The sequence below is a fragment of the Oncorhynchus nerka genome, linkage group LG7 (assembly GCF_034236695.1).
Source record: "Oncorhynchus nerka isolate Pitt River linkage group LG7, Oner_Uvic_2.0, whole genome shotgun sequence".
NCBI lineage: Eukaryota > Metazoa > Chordata > Actinopteri > Salmoniformes > Salmonidae > Oncorhynchus > Oncorhynchus nerka.
In genome coordinates this window covers 24462631-24477932 of record NC_088402.1, presented here as the reverse complement: position 1 = coordinate 24477932, position 15302 = coordinate 24462631, and the positions used below count along the sequence as shown (strand labels likewise).

At 41.9% G+C, this 15302-nt stretch overlaps 1 protein-coding gene across 1 annotated transcript in view; it reads left to right on the top strand.

Moving 5' to 3' along the window:
• Positions 1-15302, top strand: part of LOC115131349 (CUB and sushi domain-containing protein 3) — a 317735-nt gene that overhangs the window by 50927 nt on the left and 251506 nt on the right. Inside the window, 8 exon segments of the mRNA XM_065021039.1 lie at positions 3235-3417; positions 5110-5436; positions 9387-9581; positions 10086-10224; positions 10493-10680; positions 11125-11313; positions 14019-14135; positions 14790-15005. Of these exon segments, the coding sequence (XP_064877111.1) occupies positions 3235-3417; positions 5110-5436; positions 9387-9581; positions 10086-10224; positions 10493-10680; positions 11125-11313; positions 14019-14135; positions 14790-15005 (1554 nt within the window).

Here is a 15302-nt window from a genome sequence, read left to right as displayed (position 1 = left end):
CATTTGATGAATATTAAACATCTTACAAATGTTACCAACATATTCTGATAATTCCACGACACTTCACATTACAGACAGGAAATTATAGACACATGTCAGGCATTACTAATCAATGATCATCAATCATCAATTTCCAACTCTTACAATATCTATTGAGGAAATACCCTATTAGGGGTTCATGTAATGACCAGATTAACTACTGGTAATTAACTATCAGTTCTCGCAAAGACTTTTTCCTACATGAGACTGAAAAAGTATGAGAAGATTATTATGGAATATGAGCGTACCCCGAGGAAATGTTGGTAGGGTTTCTGTATGGTTTCTGTAGCTATGAGCAATACATTGCCCTGTAGGATCATTTGAAGGCTACACATGAATTTACAATTGATAGAAATACAGTGTGAATACAGAGAAATAAGGAATGCTGAGTTGCAAAGAAAAAGCCATTTCTCAGACTGGCCAATAAAAAGAAAAGATTAAGATGGACAAAAGAACACAGACACTGCACAGAGGAGCTCTGCCTAGAAGACCAGCATCCCGGAGTCGCCTCTTCACTGTTGATGTTGAGATTGGTATTTTGCGGGTACTATTTAATGAAGCTGCCAGCTGAGGACTTGTGAGGCGTCTGTTTCTCAAACTAGACACTCTAATGTACTTGTTCTCTTGCTCAGTTGTGCACCGGGCCTCCCACTACTCTTTCTATTCTGGTTAGAGCCAGTTTGCGCTGTTCTGTGAAGGGAGAAGTACACAGCGTTGTACGAGATCTTCAGTTTCTTGGCAATTTCTCACATGGAATAGCCTTCATTTCTCAGAACAAGAATAAACTGATGAGCTTCAGAAGAAATGTCTTTGTTTCAGGCCATTTTGAGCCTGTAATCGAACTCACAAATGCTCCAGATATTCAACTAGTCTAAAGAAGGCCAGTTTTACTGCTTCTTTAATCAGAACAACAGTTTTCAGCTGTGCTAACATAACTTAAAAAGAGTTTTCTATGATCAATTAGCCTTTTAAAATTATAAACGTGGATGAGCTAACCCTATGTGCCATTGGAACACAGGAGTGATGGTTGCTGATAATGGACCTCTGAATGCCTATGTAGATATTCCATTAAAAATCAGCCGTTTCCAGCTACTATAGTCATTTACAACATTAACAATGTCTACACTGTATTTCTGATCAATTTGATGTTATTTTAATGGCCCAAAAAATTTGCTTTTCTTTCAAAAACAAGGGCATTTCTTAAGTGACCCCAAACGTTTGAACGGTAGTGTATATCCCTTGATAAGTTGGTCAAGTTTTACTCAACAGTACTCATACAGTACAAGCGTATTACTGTAAGGCTTTCAAAATCTCAGATAAAGATTCATATCCTCATTAGAATAGATGTGGGCTTATACTAGCGTGGCTCCCTTCCCATCCTTTGAATCTCTGTTAGTGACTTTCATCTTTGAGATGTTCTTTTCTCTAGTTCCACATCGGGCCTTTGAATAAACTTCTTAAATGTCGATTCAAATTGGACTGTAATTCTCAGAGAAGGCTGAATCTAGCTTAATGATCAATTCTTAGCCAAGATTTATGAAAGGTAAATCTCACTGGTAGTATTTAAAATTAGCATACGTGAGGAGTAGGCATACGATTACTTATTCTTCACCCTTTTGCATGTACAATGTGGTTGCTACTTCCTATATAAATTGGGCTTCTGTGATAGCCTGTATTGTTGACTGGAAATACATGTACTTGTATTGCTAGAAATGGACAATGAATGCCCCATTCTGGCTTCATTGCTGTGTGTTACATTACTTACAGAGGCTTGGCAATATCGTTACAATTTGCCCAGCTGTTCCTGGAAGCATGCAGGAGTAGAAACCCCCCCACAGAAGGCCAGGCTAGGGGCAAACAGTATGCATTGTGCTTATGAGCACATAATACTCATGCCAGGTAGGATATAACAATTGACCATTTCCCCACAGACAAAGATGGCCTTAGTGTTTAACATTCTGTCACCAGGCATTATTCAGATGCGACGTGCACTGCTCTAAAGCAATTTGTTCTCTATCTATTCTGATGTCGTAAAACACAGAGCAGTAAATATGCTCTAACCTTCCCAGGACCGGCCCGGCCCTCCCTCCCTCCCTACACATTGAACAGCCCAGCCCAGGCAGTCAGGGCGGTAGGTATTGTGGTTCCCATAAAGACGGTGTCATGACTGAAATTAATGCAATATATCACACTTTGCAAAGACTTCCATTACACCTAGGCTGAAATAAACGACGACCACTCCACGAACCACTAACGTGATCATAATAATTTTGAGGAGTTTTTCTTTCCCTTACCATTTGAAAATGCTCTCGGAGCGAGCACCAGGGTTCAGGGTTCAACTCTGAGCAGTGGTGGAAGATGTCTTAGCAGATGCATTACAGCTCCTCCCAACACCCGCACCCTCTGAGGGAACCAGCCAGGCCAATCTCGGGTGTTACCTGGGTGTGGTGACCCAGGATGGTTGGGGTGTGGGTGGAGTGATGAGGGGATTGTTTCAATCCATATCGCAGAAATTCAGCGTTACTGTGTGATTGACATTTAAAGGCAATGTTCCCGCGTTAGCGGAGACTGCATTCACGGTAAACACGGCTCAATAGGAAATTACCTTTAAATGTCTAACGCTTCAGCGATACAGATTCAATAGAGTCCTAGGTGTTTTTGTGGCCTCCCAGGCTGCTGCATTCAGGGAGAGATAGAGGCACTGCGTGCTTACTCATGCTTATCTGGATGGACACGGGCACAGTGTTAGCGAGGATTCACGTGGATGCCTATTTCCTTAGTGTGGTAGGGTTTAAAAAACCAGACAAAATAACTGTCCTATCATCTCCTTTTTTCACATTCTCAGACATGGACACAAAGAATAGAAAATAAGACTGTATAAGTGTATAATTCAGCTCTGAGGACAACAGTATTTTCTGTCTATATGGGTGTGATGACGAGCACCAACGCCTTGTGATTGCTGCCTGTATGATACAGTGTTTGTTCTGAATGTAGCCTGAGTATTATTCCAACCTCTTTGTTACTGCTCATGGTATGAATTGGATCCATTACGTGAATTGGAAAGCAGGATGGTATGCTTGTTTTATGACAGAAAGACACAAGACACATTTCCCCTTGGGTATTCACTAAAATAAAATAAATTGTCAACTGTCATAATGCTCACCATCACTATGTTTTTGTCACTGTTTTCCACAGAGATTGACAAAGAGAGTTGCGGGGACCCTGGTACGCCCCTCTATGGGATAAGGGAAGGAGACAGCTTCTTGAATGGGGGCATCCTGCGCTTTGAGTGCCAGTTTGGGTTCGAGCTCATCGGGGAAAGGACCATATCTTGTCAGAACAACAACCAGTGGTCAGCCAACATCCCCATGTGCATCTGTGAGTATGAACATCTAAAACGCATCCAATTACTGGGATCTAAAACACATCTAATTTCTGGGGTCTAAATCACATCTAATTTCTTGGGTCTAAAACGCATCGAATTTCTGGCGTCTAAAACGCATCGAATTTTTGGGGTCTAAAACACATCTAATTGGGGCCTCCCGAGTGGCGCAGCAGTCTAAGGCACTGCATCGGTAGGTGTCACTACAGACACGGGTTCGCTCCATGGCTGTGTCACAGCTGGCCGTGACCGGGAGACCCATGAGGCGGTGCACAATTGGACCAGCACCGTCTGGGTTATGGGAGGAGTTGGCCAGCCGGCAATGTCCTTGTCCCATCATGTTCTAGCAACTCCTTGTGGCGGGCCGGGTGGGTTAAGTGAGCAGTGTGGCTGGGCAGGGTCATGTTTCGGAGGACGCATGGCTCTCGACCTTCGCCTCTCCCGTGTCCATAGGGTACTTCCAGTGCTGGAACAAGACTGTAACTACTAATTGGATATCACAAAAAAGGGGTAAAAAAAACAGTAATCATTTTGTCATTTTGTTATGTGTCTAAAACTAACTCAGTTTCTTGTAATTGTGTATAAAAACATCAATATTATATTTTCATGTTGTTGCGAAGAAGAAAATACCTATGAACCATTTTCATGGGTGGACAGTAATGGGCTGCATCCTAAATGACACCTTGTTCCTTACATAGTGCACTAATTTTGACCAGAACCCTATGGGCTCTATGTCATATACGGAAAATGGTGCAATTTGGGATACGATCATGCTCATCTGTTAGTAAGAACCATTCTGCCTTTCTCATGTGTGATAGGGGGAACCTAAACATGGAGACATATCTACTTCTTACTTACAAAAAATGCTACAAAAAGTGTGTTGATTGAGTTCTAGCTTTGAGAGGCAAACATTCTGCTATGATATATTATTTACATTTGATTTTGTTTCACCTTTATTTATTTAGGTAAGTCAATTAAGAACAAATTCTTATTTACAATGACGACCTGAACATGATCCTCTGAAGTAAGAACCATATTTCAGTTCCATATAGTGACTGATACATTTTCAGAGTTCACACTCTGTTCGTATTGATATAATTTCTGTTGTATGCAGATGATATGGAAGTCTAATAAGTGGACACGCTTCATCGTGCTTCATCATCGCGCCTCATCAGTTCATCAGCCTTTGAAAAATACACACTTAACTTAGTTAATCAGTCTTCCGTCGCTGCTTTAGGCTCTCACTAATGTGTCAAATCATTAATTCACTGCTCTGTTTTCTAAAATCGGTCATGCTAACAGTTATCTGATGAACTGTCTTATATAGAATGCTTATGGGTCTAGAGAGAGGTGTTTCACACCCCCGACCAGAGGAGTTAGTGTCATTTGCATTGGAATGCATTCATATTTCATTGAGAGTGGGAAATCAAACTGCCAAAGGGTGAAATAATCTCTTAGAAATATCATCCTGCATGGCACAGTCATATTGCATAGAAGATAACTTGGAACATACTGTACTGTACAGTTCTCCCATACCCATCTACAGTAAATAATTAGAAATAAATAAATGTACAAAAATATATTTCAACAATTTCTGCCAAATACAGTACAGTTCCTTTTAGTACTCAATCAACCCCCAATCATATAATCCAAGTCTCCTCTCTTTGTCCCCTCCCTCTCCTCTACAGTCCCATGCCTGTCCAATTTCACGGCGCCAATGGGCACGGTTCTATCACCAGACTACCCAGAAGGCTACAGCAACAACATGAACTGCGTGTGGCTGATCATATCAGAGCCCGGCAGTCGCATCCACCTGGCCTTCAATGACTTTGATCTGGAGGCACCTTACGACTTCCTCACCGTGAAAGACGGAGAGCTGCTGGACGCCACCGTCCTGGGACGCTTCTCGGGGGCAGAGTCACCCTCCCACCTTGATAGTAATACTAACATACTGAGGCTGGAGTTCCAGGCCGACCACTCCATGGCCGGACGAGGGTTCAACATCACATACAGCAGTAGGTTTAACCCTGACATTGAATTCTGTGCTGTTCTTTGTTTGTCTTTGTCAGTTGATTAGGGCTCAGTTCAGTTGAACCCATGTAGCAGGTATTGCATGGTTGCTCTGCCACAATCCAGGTGAAATACAGTTGGACCCTTGGTTATTACCAGGTATAGCTTATCATTTTGTGGCACCTTGTGGTGACTTTACTGTAATGACCATAGTCCTGTATATCTTGTCCTGATTGGATTCTTGTGATGTTTGTCCAACCCTGGCCTACCGCTCATGTCATTGTCAGTTCTTTTTAGTCATCACATAAGGTCTTAATCAATTTCCACCAAACCGGCTTTGCCCCTCACACCCATCATAGTTATCCTTTTCAAATGGCCGCCTGGTAACAGCTTCTTTCTGAAGGAGAAGTGAAATGTCACGCCAATTCATCACTTCTGTCAAAAAAAGACAGGAAAAAAGAGGCCATGAATCCTTAGCAACAACTGTTAGAGCTGGCTTTTCTAACAGCCTGACACCGGATTCCACGTTATTCTGGTAGGACACTATCAGTAACATGATTGAGCACTGTTAAATGTGGATTCGTTGTGACAAACGTTATGTTCGACTGGCGTGCTCGTTCTGTCACAAGACATCCATCAGTCAGTCAGTCTGACTTGGGCTGTGAGGCTGTGATAAGAAGAGTTTAAGGGACGTTTTAGTTGGGAGACATCTTGCGCCAGGGTTTAAGTCCACTCTACACTTCATAAAGGTCTGACAAAATAGCTGGGAGGTCACTAGCACTATAACGAAAAGAATAAACACCCTTTAGAAAAAAGTGGGTGTTTTCATGGAGTGAAGTGCTTTGAATATTGCCATGAAGTGAAGTTCCAGAGCTTTTGTATAACTTCAGCAAGTAGTTTTGAAAGTAGTGTTCACGAGCCCAACTGGTCCCACGAAAAATGTGCACAATTGTGTACTACGTCATCCATTTTGAATGATATGTTACATCCTCAAAAAAAAAAAACTTTGTAGTAGTTTTTTTTGTTGCCTATATGTTTTATCATCCTCTTTCTCTATAATCAATGTTTAAGACAATTTGAGACTAGGTCTACTCTGTTCTATTGTCACTATTGAAGTATACCTCACATTAGACCTTCATGCAAAGAAAGGCATAGCAACTGAGGTATGTAAAAAAAAAAGATCTAGTCAGAGGACCGTTACTAGCATGTTTGAACCACTTGAGCTGCAATCTGAGGTGCAGTTAACTCTGATGAACTTATCCTCTGCAGCAGAGGTAACTCTGGGTTTTCATTTCCTGTGGCGGTCCTCATGAGAGACAGTTTCATCAAAGCGCTTGGTGATTTTTGCGACTGCACTTAAATAAACTTTCAAAGTTCTTGACTTTTTCCGGATTGACTGACCTTCATGTCTTAAAGTAATGATGGACTGTCGTTTCTCTTTGCTTATTTGAGCTGTTCTTGCTATAATATGGACTTGGTCTTTTACCAAATAGGGCTATCTTCTGTATACCAACCTTACCTTGTCACAACACAACTGATTGTCTCAAACACATAAAGAAGGAAAGCAATTCCACAAATTATTTTTTAACAGACACTCTAGACCCAAACTGTTACAGACCTATATCCATCCTGCCCTGCCTTTCTAAAGTGACACAGGGTTCAATTCTCGGGCCGACACTTTTCTCTGTATACATCAATGATGTCACTCTTGCAGCTGGTGATTCTCTGATCCACCTCTACGTAGACGACACCATTTTGTATATTTCTGGCCCTTCTTTGGACACTGTGTTAACAAACCTCCAGATGAGCTTCAATGCCATACAACTCACCTTCCGTGGCCTCCAACTGCTCTTAAATGCAATTAAAATGAAATGCATGCTATTCAATCAATCGCTGCCCGCACCCGCACGCCCGACTAGCATCACTACTCTGGACGGTTCTGACTTAGAATATGTGGACAACTACAAATAGCTAGGTGTCTGGCTAGACTGTAAACTCTCCTTCCAGACTCACATTAAGCATCTCCAATCCAAAGTTAAATCTAGAATCGACTTCCTATTTCGCAACAAAGCCTCCTTCACTCATGCTGCCAAACATACCCTTGTAAAACGGACTATCCTACCGATCCTTGACTTCGGCGATGTCATTTACAAAATAGCCTCCAACACTCTACTCAGCAAATTGGATGCAGTCTATCACAGTGCCATCCGTTTTGTCACCAAAGCCCCGTATACTACCCACCATTGCGACCTGTAAGCTCTTGTTGGCTGGTCCTCACTTCATATTCGTCGCCAAACCCACTGGCTCCAGGTCATCTATAAGTCTTTGCTAGGTAAAGCTCACCCATAGCACTCGCTCCAGCAGGTATATTTCACTGGTCATTCCCAAAGCCAACACCTCTCTCACCGCCTTTCCTTCCAGATCTCTGCTGCCAATGACTGGAACGAATTGCAAAAATCCCTGAAGCTGGAGATTTATATCTCCCTCACTAACTTTAAGCGTTAGCTGTCAGAGCAGCTTACCGATTGCTGCAGCTGTCCACAGCCCATCTGTAAATAGCCCATCCAACCAACTACCTACCTCATCACCATATTTGTTTTTGTTTTTCTGCTCTTTTGCACACCAGTTTTTCTACTTGCACATCCTCATCTCCACATATATCACTCCAGTGTATATTGATAAATTGTCATTACTTCGCCACTATTGACCTATTTATTGCCTTTCCTCCTTACTTCATTTTCACACACTGTATACAGATTTTTCTATTGTGTTATTGACTGTACGTTTGTTTATCCCATGTGTAACTCTGTGTTGTTGTTTTGTCGCACTGCTTTGCTTTATCTTGGCCAGGTCGCAGTTGTAAATGAGAACTTCTTCTCAACTGGCCTACCTGGTTAAATACATTTTTTTAAATACCTGTTAATTGAAATGCATTCCAGGTGATTATCTCATGAAGCTGGTTGAGAGAATACAAGTGTGCAAAGTGTGCAAGTGTGCAAATTTGTCATCAAGGCAACGGATGGCTACTTTGAAGAATCTCAAATATACAATATATTTAGATTTGTTTTACACTTTTTTGGTCACTACATTATTCCTTATCTGTTATTTCATAGTTTTGATGTTTTCACTTTCATTCTATAATCTAGAAAATAGTAAACTGTCTAAAAAACTGTCTGAAAACCACCCATTTACAGAGTTGTGCAATGCAGTATATTAGACATGCACATGAAAATACAATAGATGTACACGACTATAGATGGGTTGGCTGACAACGCCACGAAAATTATGAGTGCGCATTGATGGGGCCAGAATGCTGTTCATTGTTGTGATTCTGGATGGCCAGATAGCTAACAACAATGACATGAGGCTGCCATGTAGGGAATCGTAGGTGCTCGTTTCAGCTAGTTTTACATTTTTCATGATATCATGTCTTGTTTTGTTGTAGGTGGCTCGTTTCAGCTAGTTTTATCTTGTTCTTGATACCATATCTTGTTTTGTCTTAGACGCTTGTTTCAGCTAGTTTTATCTTGTTCTTAATACCATGTCTTGTTTTGAGGGGTTTTGACTGATGTCATATCTATGCTAATATGACCAAATTTAATAGCTAGCTAGCCAACACATGTAACTATGTATTTGAGAGACAAAAAATGCTCATTGTAGAACTGTATTTATGTAGTTATTTCAATAAACATTTGGAGACTAAATATAGTTTACATGTTGTCAACAATCTAAGCAAACCCTGTCTGTTTTGCCCCATAGTTGCTTATGCCTCGGCGCCATTGAATTTTGTATTTTTCAATGAAGCAACTGGTTTGTACATTTTCAAGCAATCCGCCACGTGTTTGTGATCAGAGGACCATGTTTCAAGCCCAGTAAGGGGACAGTGGAGGAAGCGAAGCCGTAGTGACGTCGGTTACATCTGACAAATAGCCAATATTTGCCCATCTGTTTTCAGCATTCGGCCACAACGAGTGTCCCGACCCGGGCATCCCAATAAATGCGAGGCGCTTCGGAGACAACTTCCAGCTGGGTAGCTCCATCTCAGTGATCTGTGAGGACGGCTTCATCAAGACCCAGGGGGCCAAGACCATCACCTGCGAGCTGGACAACGGCAAGGTGATGTGGAGTGGCCCCATCCCCAAATGTGAAGGTAAATATCATGTGTATGTGTGTGTGTGTGCGTGCGAGCTCACATCTGTACATGCGCACGTCCTTACATGCACAATTTTGGGGGTCAATTACCCTGTTCCTAACACAGACAATAGCCTAAGTGAGTGTAAGCGGAGTGGACCTGTGTGTTGAAGGATGCTAGGAAGGCTCAGGGATGGACAGGGAACAAGTGTGCTGTAGGGCAGTCAGTCTCCTTCTATCTGACTTCCTGTCAGTCATTCACCCTGCTCCCCATGGCTCCTAATGCTGTGGTGACATCACTCATATGGGCAGGGTAATAAAGAGCCTCATGTCTGCTTAGCTGCCCTTGTAACATGTACAGTATGCTGTAGGCCACTGTTTTCTAGATTAGCAAATAAGTTGTTTTTTTAAAAACAGGAAGTGGTGCCAGGTCAATATAAAAAGGCAACAACACCAATAAACTTAAGAAAATGTATTTTCTCTCTTTTTCGCTCGCTCTCCCCCCGTGTATTCTTCTCTATAGCCCCCTGCGGTGGCCACTTCTCTGCTCCCAGTGGGGTGATCCTGTCCCCAGGGTGGCCTGGATACTATAAGGACTCCCTCAGCTGTGAGTGGGTCATCGAGACCGAGCCTGGACGCTCCATCAAGATCACCTTTGACAAGTGCGTGTCCATTATATCAATAAAGTTACTCTATTTTATGAGCACTTTCTAACTGTTGAATACGCAGAATGGATTTCTACATCAATCAAGGCACTTATAATGGAATGGTGCTTATTTCTTGCGTATTTTTAAAGAGTCTCCTTTCAAAGTTATTTTTAGTGCAGTAGTAGGCTTAATCAATGTTTATGCAACTGCACTACTGAATATGTTTTATCACAAGCAAATCAAATTCGTGCATTTCATAATTCCCCCTCTCTCAATGGTCCAGATTTCAGACAGAGCTGGGCTATGACTTCCTGGAGATCCATGATGGGCCCAACCTGCTCTCTCCTCTGGTTGGCTCGTTCAACGGTACCCAGGTGCCCCAGTTCCTGTTCAGTAGTACTAACCACCTGTATATGCTCTTCACCACCGACAACAGCCGCTCCAACAGTGGATTTAAGATCATCTACGAAAGTAAGTCTAGTAGCCGAGTCGTTCCTGGTCAGGTCATGTGGTCAGATCTTACAGATGTAAGATCTTAATATGAGCCAGTTTTCTACAGCAGGAAAATAATCCTGCAGCAACAGGAAACTTGAATTATTATGTTGATTATAATTAATGGACACTTTTGTAGTGGTTAATACATATTCTGTAAGGGAAAATCAAGTCTGAAATTTCAAAGTAGAAGCCTAGTTAAACCTCAAATACAATACAGGTTTAAAATGTCCTGTACTGAAGGAAAGTTCTCCTGCAACAGGGTGATCAAATTAAGATTCTACACCTGTAGCCCTACCCATAGTTTTAATTTATAACACTCCTGAACTGTTACAGCTTTGTATGTGTTCTCTGTATGAGATATTTGATGAAAGTAAATTGCTTTGTTGTTACATCATAATATATCTAACATGTTCTCCTTAGGCGTGACGGTGGACACCTACTCCTGCCAGGACCCGGGATTCCCGGTCAACGGATTGCGTTATGGTCAAGACTTCACCATTGGTTCAACCGTGTCATTCGGCTGTGACCCTGGATACAGACTGAGCCACGAAGAACCGCTTGTCTGTGAGAAGAACCACTGGTGGAGCCATCCACTGCCCACCTGTGATGGTATGGACCAGTTCAAACCAGTTTAAACCACTGATTCAAAACTAATGTGTGCACATCCAGTTATTTTCAGGTGCAGGGTACTGTACAAAAGCCAAAGTCACGAACTGCGGAAGCATTCAACAGTTTGCATGTATCTATTTGTTTTTCATGGTATGGACTGTTGCTATGGTGACCAAGACTGTGGCAGATTTGCACTTGCCTGGTTACCAGGTGTGTTTGTGTGTGAGTTATTATTGATATAAATGGTTTAACCTTTATTTAATCAGGGGAAACCATTGAGACCAGGGTTTAATTTTCAATGGTGCCCTGAGGACAACAAATTCAACACAAACAAAAAACACAAACTACAGGTTACAATTTTAAAGAACTACAATTTCAACACCACAATAAATGTTTACTTTTTAAAAATGTTTTATGCAATTCTCATTTAACAAATTCAACATTAGACTCCCCTGATTAATAAATAAACTGCCCTAGTGGCACCAGAGAATCAAGACACAGGGAGTTCTGCAGGTTATTACAAAAATGGTGGGCATTAAAACTGAAGGCGGATTTACCTATTGAGTTATAATCATCTGTCATGATTATTGTAATGCTGAACACAGAAGAAGTGGGCTAAACCAGGCGTTTGCATAGTACATACAGTATCTGATCATTAGGCTACTACTCTAGAGTCTAGACCAGGGCTCTCCATCCCTGTTCCTGGGTTGGAGTTAAAACCTACAGAATGGTAGCTATCCAGGAACAGGGTTGGAGTTAAAACCTACAGAATGGTAGCTATCCAGGAACAGGGTTGGAGTTAAAACCTACAGAATGGTAGCTATCCAGGAACAGGGTTGGAGTTAAAACCTACAGAATGGTAGCTATCCAGGAACAGGGTTGGAGTTAAAACCTACAGAATGGTAGCTATCCAGGAACAGGGTTGGAGTTAAAACCTACAGAATGGTAGCTATCCAGGAACAGGGTTGGAGTTAAAACCTACAGAATGGTAGTTATCCAGGAACAGGGTTGGAGTTAAAACCTACAGAATGGTAGCTATCCAGGAACAGGGTTGGAGAGCCCTGGTTTAGATCTACAGTATGTGCAATATCTTGATCTATCACTTTCAACAGGCATCAATTAGTTTAAATATTCTCTCCAAACTGCCTATTGACAAAACCGCCGTAAGATTGAATTGTGTTATGCATGAGTGACAAGATATTTACATGAGTGGTCCTTAAATATTAAAGCCAATGACAGTTCGTCATTGGTAAAAGAGGAACCACCCCAGCGACTCTGGGGCTGACAAAGTCTTGTAGTTTGTTCGTCTCTCCGTGTTTTGACTTCAGAGATCTATTTCATTTTCCAGAGAGTAAACAAATCTGAGACAATGCAATTCAATGCCAGGCCATTAGGCTATCAATTTGCTGTGACGGCTCCTCTGCCTGATAGGAACTGATATTCTCACCAGATTAGGGATCCGGGGGCATCCTTTACCTGCCCGCTAGCTTGTCATTTTACCTCCCCTGCCTCCTAGTCATCACGAGTTACCCCAGCCCCAAAGACATAAACCCAGCCTATTTCAACAATTTATCTTCTTAATAAAATGTGATTTTAAACCTAAACCTAACCTTAACCCTAACCTTAACCACACTGCTAATATGATGCCTAACCCTTACCTTAAATGAATACCAAAAAGCACATTTTTGTTTTCATGAATATATACGATATAGACAATATTGACTTTGTGGCTGTGCTATCTAGTGGATCTAAGTGGAATAAGGAGGGAGGATGTAGTCCCTGTTGCAGAGCATTCAAAAGAAGGTCCTGATATTACTGTTACCAGCCTCCCTTGGAAAAGGTCTATGCTGAGATATTGATATGCAAGGTTCTATGATATTGACATCGAAGGCAGGTCATGTCAAAATTAAACATCTTGTTCAGTTCCTTTCTTGTTCAGAAGGAGAGAGTGAGAGAAAAAGAGAGGGAAATTATGTATAGAGAGAGATGGAAAGAAAGATAGCAAAGTGAGGAACACAGTGAGGTCTACGTAGTTGTCCAGATTGCCCTGTTTGATAAGACTCTGAATGAAGTGCTTACTAGTAAAGAAATTGCTCCATTAATTATTGATACAGCGCTACATCTGTCTAGGACAGATACATGAAAGCACCAGCTACTCTGCCTGCTGTCCACACAAAACATGAACATGACATAATACAGAACAATAATAGACTAGAACAGCTCAAGGACAGAACTACATACTTTTTTAACGGCAGACGTAGCCTACATATCAATACATGCACATAAAATATCTAGGTCAAATAGGGGAGAGGCGTTGTGCCGTGAAGTGTTGTTTTATCTGTTTTTTTAAACCAGGTTTGCTGTTAACTTGAGCAATTGGAGATGGAAGGAAGTTCCATGCAATCATGGCTCTATAATACTGCATTTTCTTGAATTTGTTCTGGATTTGGGAACTATGAAAAGACCACTGATGTGGCATGTCTGGTAGGGTAAATGTGTGTCAGAGCTGAACACAAGTTGACTATGCAAACAACTTGGAATGTTCAACACATTAACGTTTCTTATAAAAAGAAGAATTACTCTACTTTTAGCCAAGAAAGACTGGCAAAGTATTGATATTACTGACTACAGTGAAGAGCACTGTTTCTGTTCTCTGCAAAAACATGGCCAATAAAGTCAAGTGTTTCCCCCTCTTTGTCCCCCAGCATTGTGTGGAGGAGACGTGCGAGGGCCCGGCGGCACCATCCTGGCCCCTGGATATCCTGAGATGTATCCCAACTCACTAAACTGTACTTGGACGGTGGAGGTCAGCCACGGCAAAGGTAAGCCTGGGTTATTAACTACTACAATCATATTTATAATGGAAGGTGACACTTCATAACTCTTTTTGATATAGCTATTCTGCCTGAAGATATATTACATATAAATAATTTATTTAAGTGAAAACAAGCAAAGAATCCGTAAAAATGTTGATACTGTTTAATTATATGTGAATTAATAAACAGCTGAAGAATGGACTCCTATTCCTTTTATCAGCAATCAGCAAGCAAGTGTGGGAATGGAATGGACATGAATACAGATTCACTGTAGGTCCTCTTCGCAGCCCAGCCCATCTTGCTGAAATATTATTATAATACAGGACTCTGGGTTGAGAGTAATGAAAGTTCTTTGGAATTTTAATTTCCCATGGCTGCTAAGATGTTCAATATGGACTATCATTATGTTTCTCTATTGAAATGCAGTCCCGTCCCCCCCTTCCCCACCAAAATAAGAAAACCCAGAGCCTTCATTTTTATATTAACTGACCTCACCTTTGAATGTAATGAGATGAAGTTCTCTCTCCCTCCACTTGGCTGTTCTCCTCTCAGATTAAACCGTTGTTTCAATTGAACTTGATCATTTCATCAGGGGAGGTTGACATGTAGCTTGAACCATATTATTGGCTGTTCTCCTCTTGACTTGGTTTGTCCCAATAGGAGTCCAATTTACCTTCAACACCTTCCACCTGGAGGATCACCATGACTACCTGCTCATCACAGAGAATGGCAGCTTTGTCCAGCCCCTGGCACGGCTAACGGGTAACGAGCTGCCCTCGCCCACCAACGCAGGGCTCTACGGGAACTTCAAGGCCCAACTGCGCTTCATATCAGACTTTTCTATATCCTACGAGGGATTCAATATTACCTTCTCTGGTGAGTAGGAGGAGTGTGAGGGTGGGTTGCTATTGGTGTGTATGTTTTTGTGTGTCCATTCAAGAGCAGCCTCCTCAACGCTTGGTTGTACGTGTACGTTTGCGTGTTGTTACCATCTACCAGTGGACTGGACTGAGAGCTCCTTTCCCTCTAGCTTCACATGCCTCCAGTGTTCTGTCCAGTGTTCTGTCCAGTGTTCTGTCCAGTTCTCTGTCCGGTGTTCTGTCCAGTTCTCTGTCCGGTGTTCTGTCCAGTGTTCTGTCCAGTGTTCTGTCCAGTATTCTGTCCAGTTCTCTG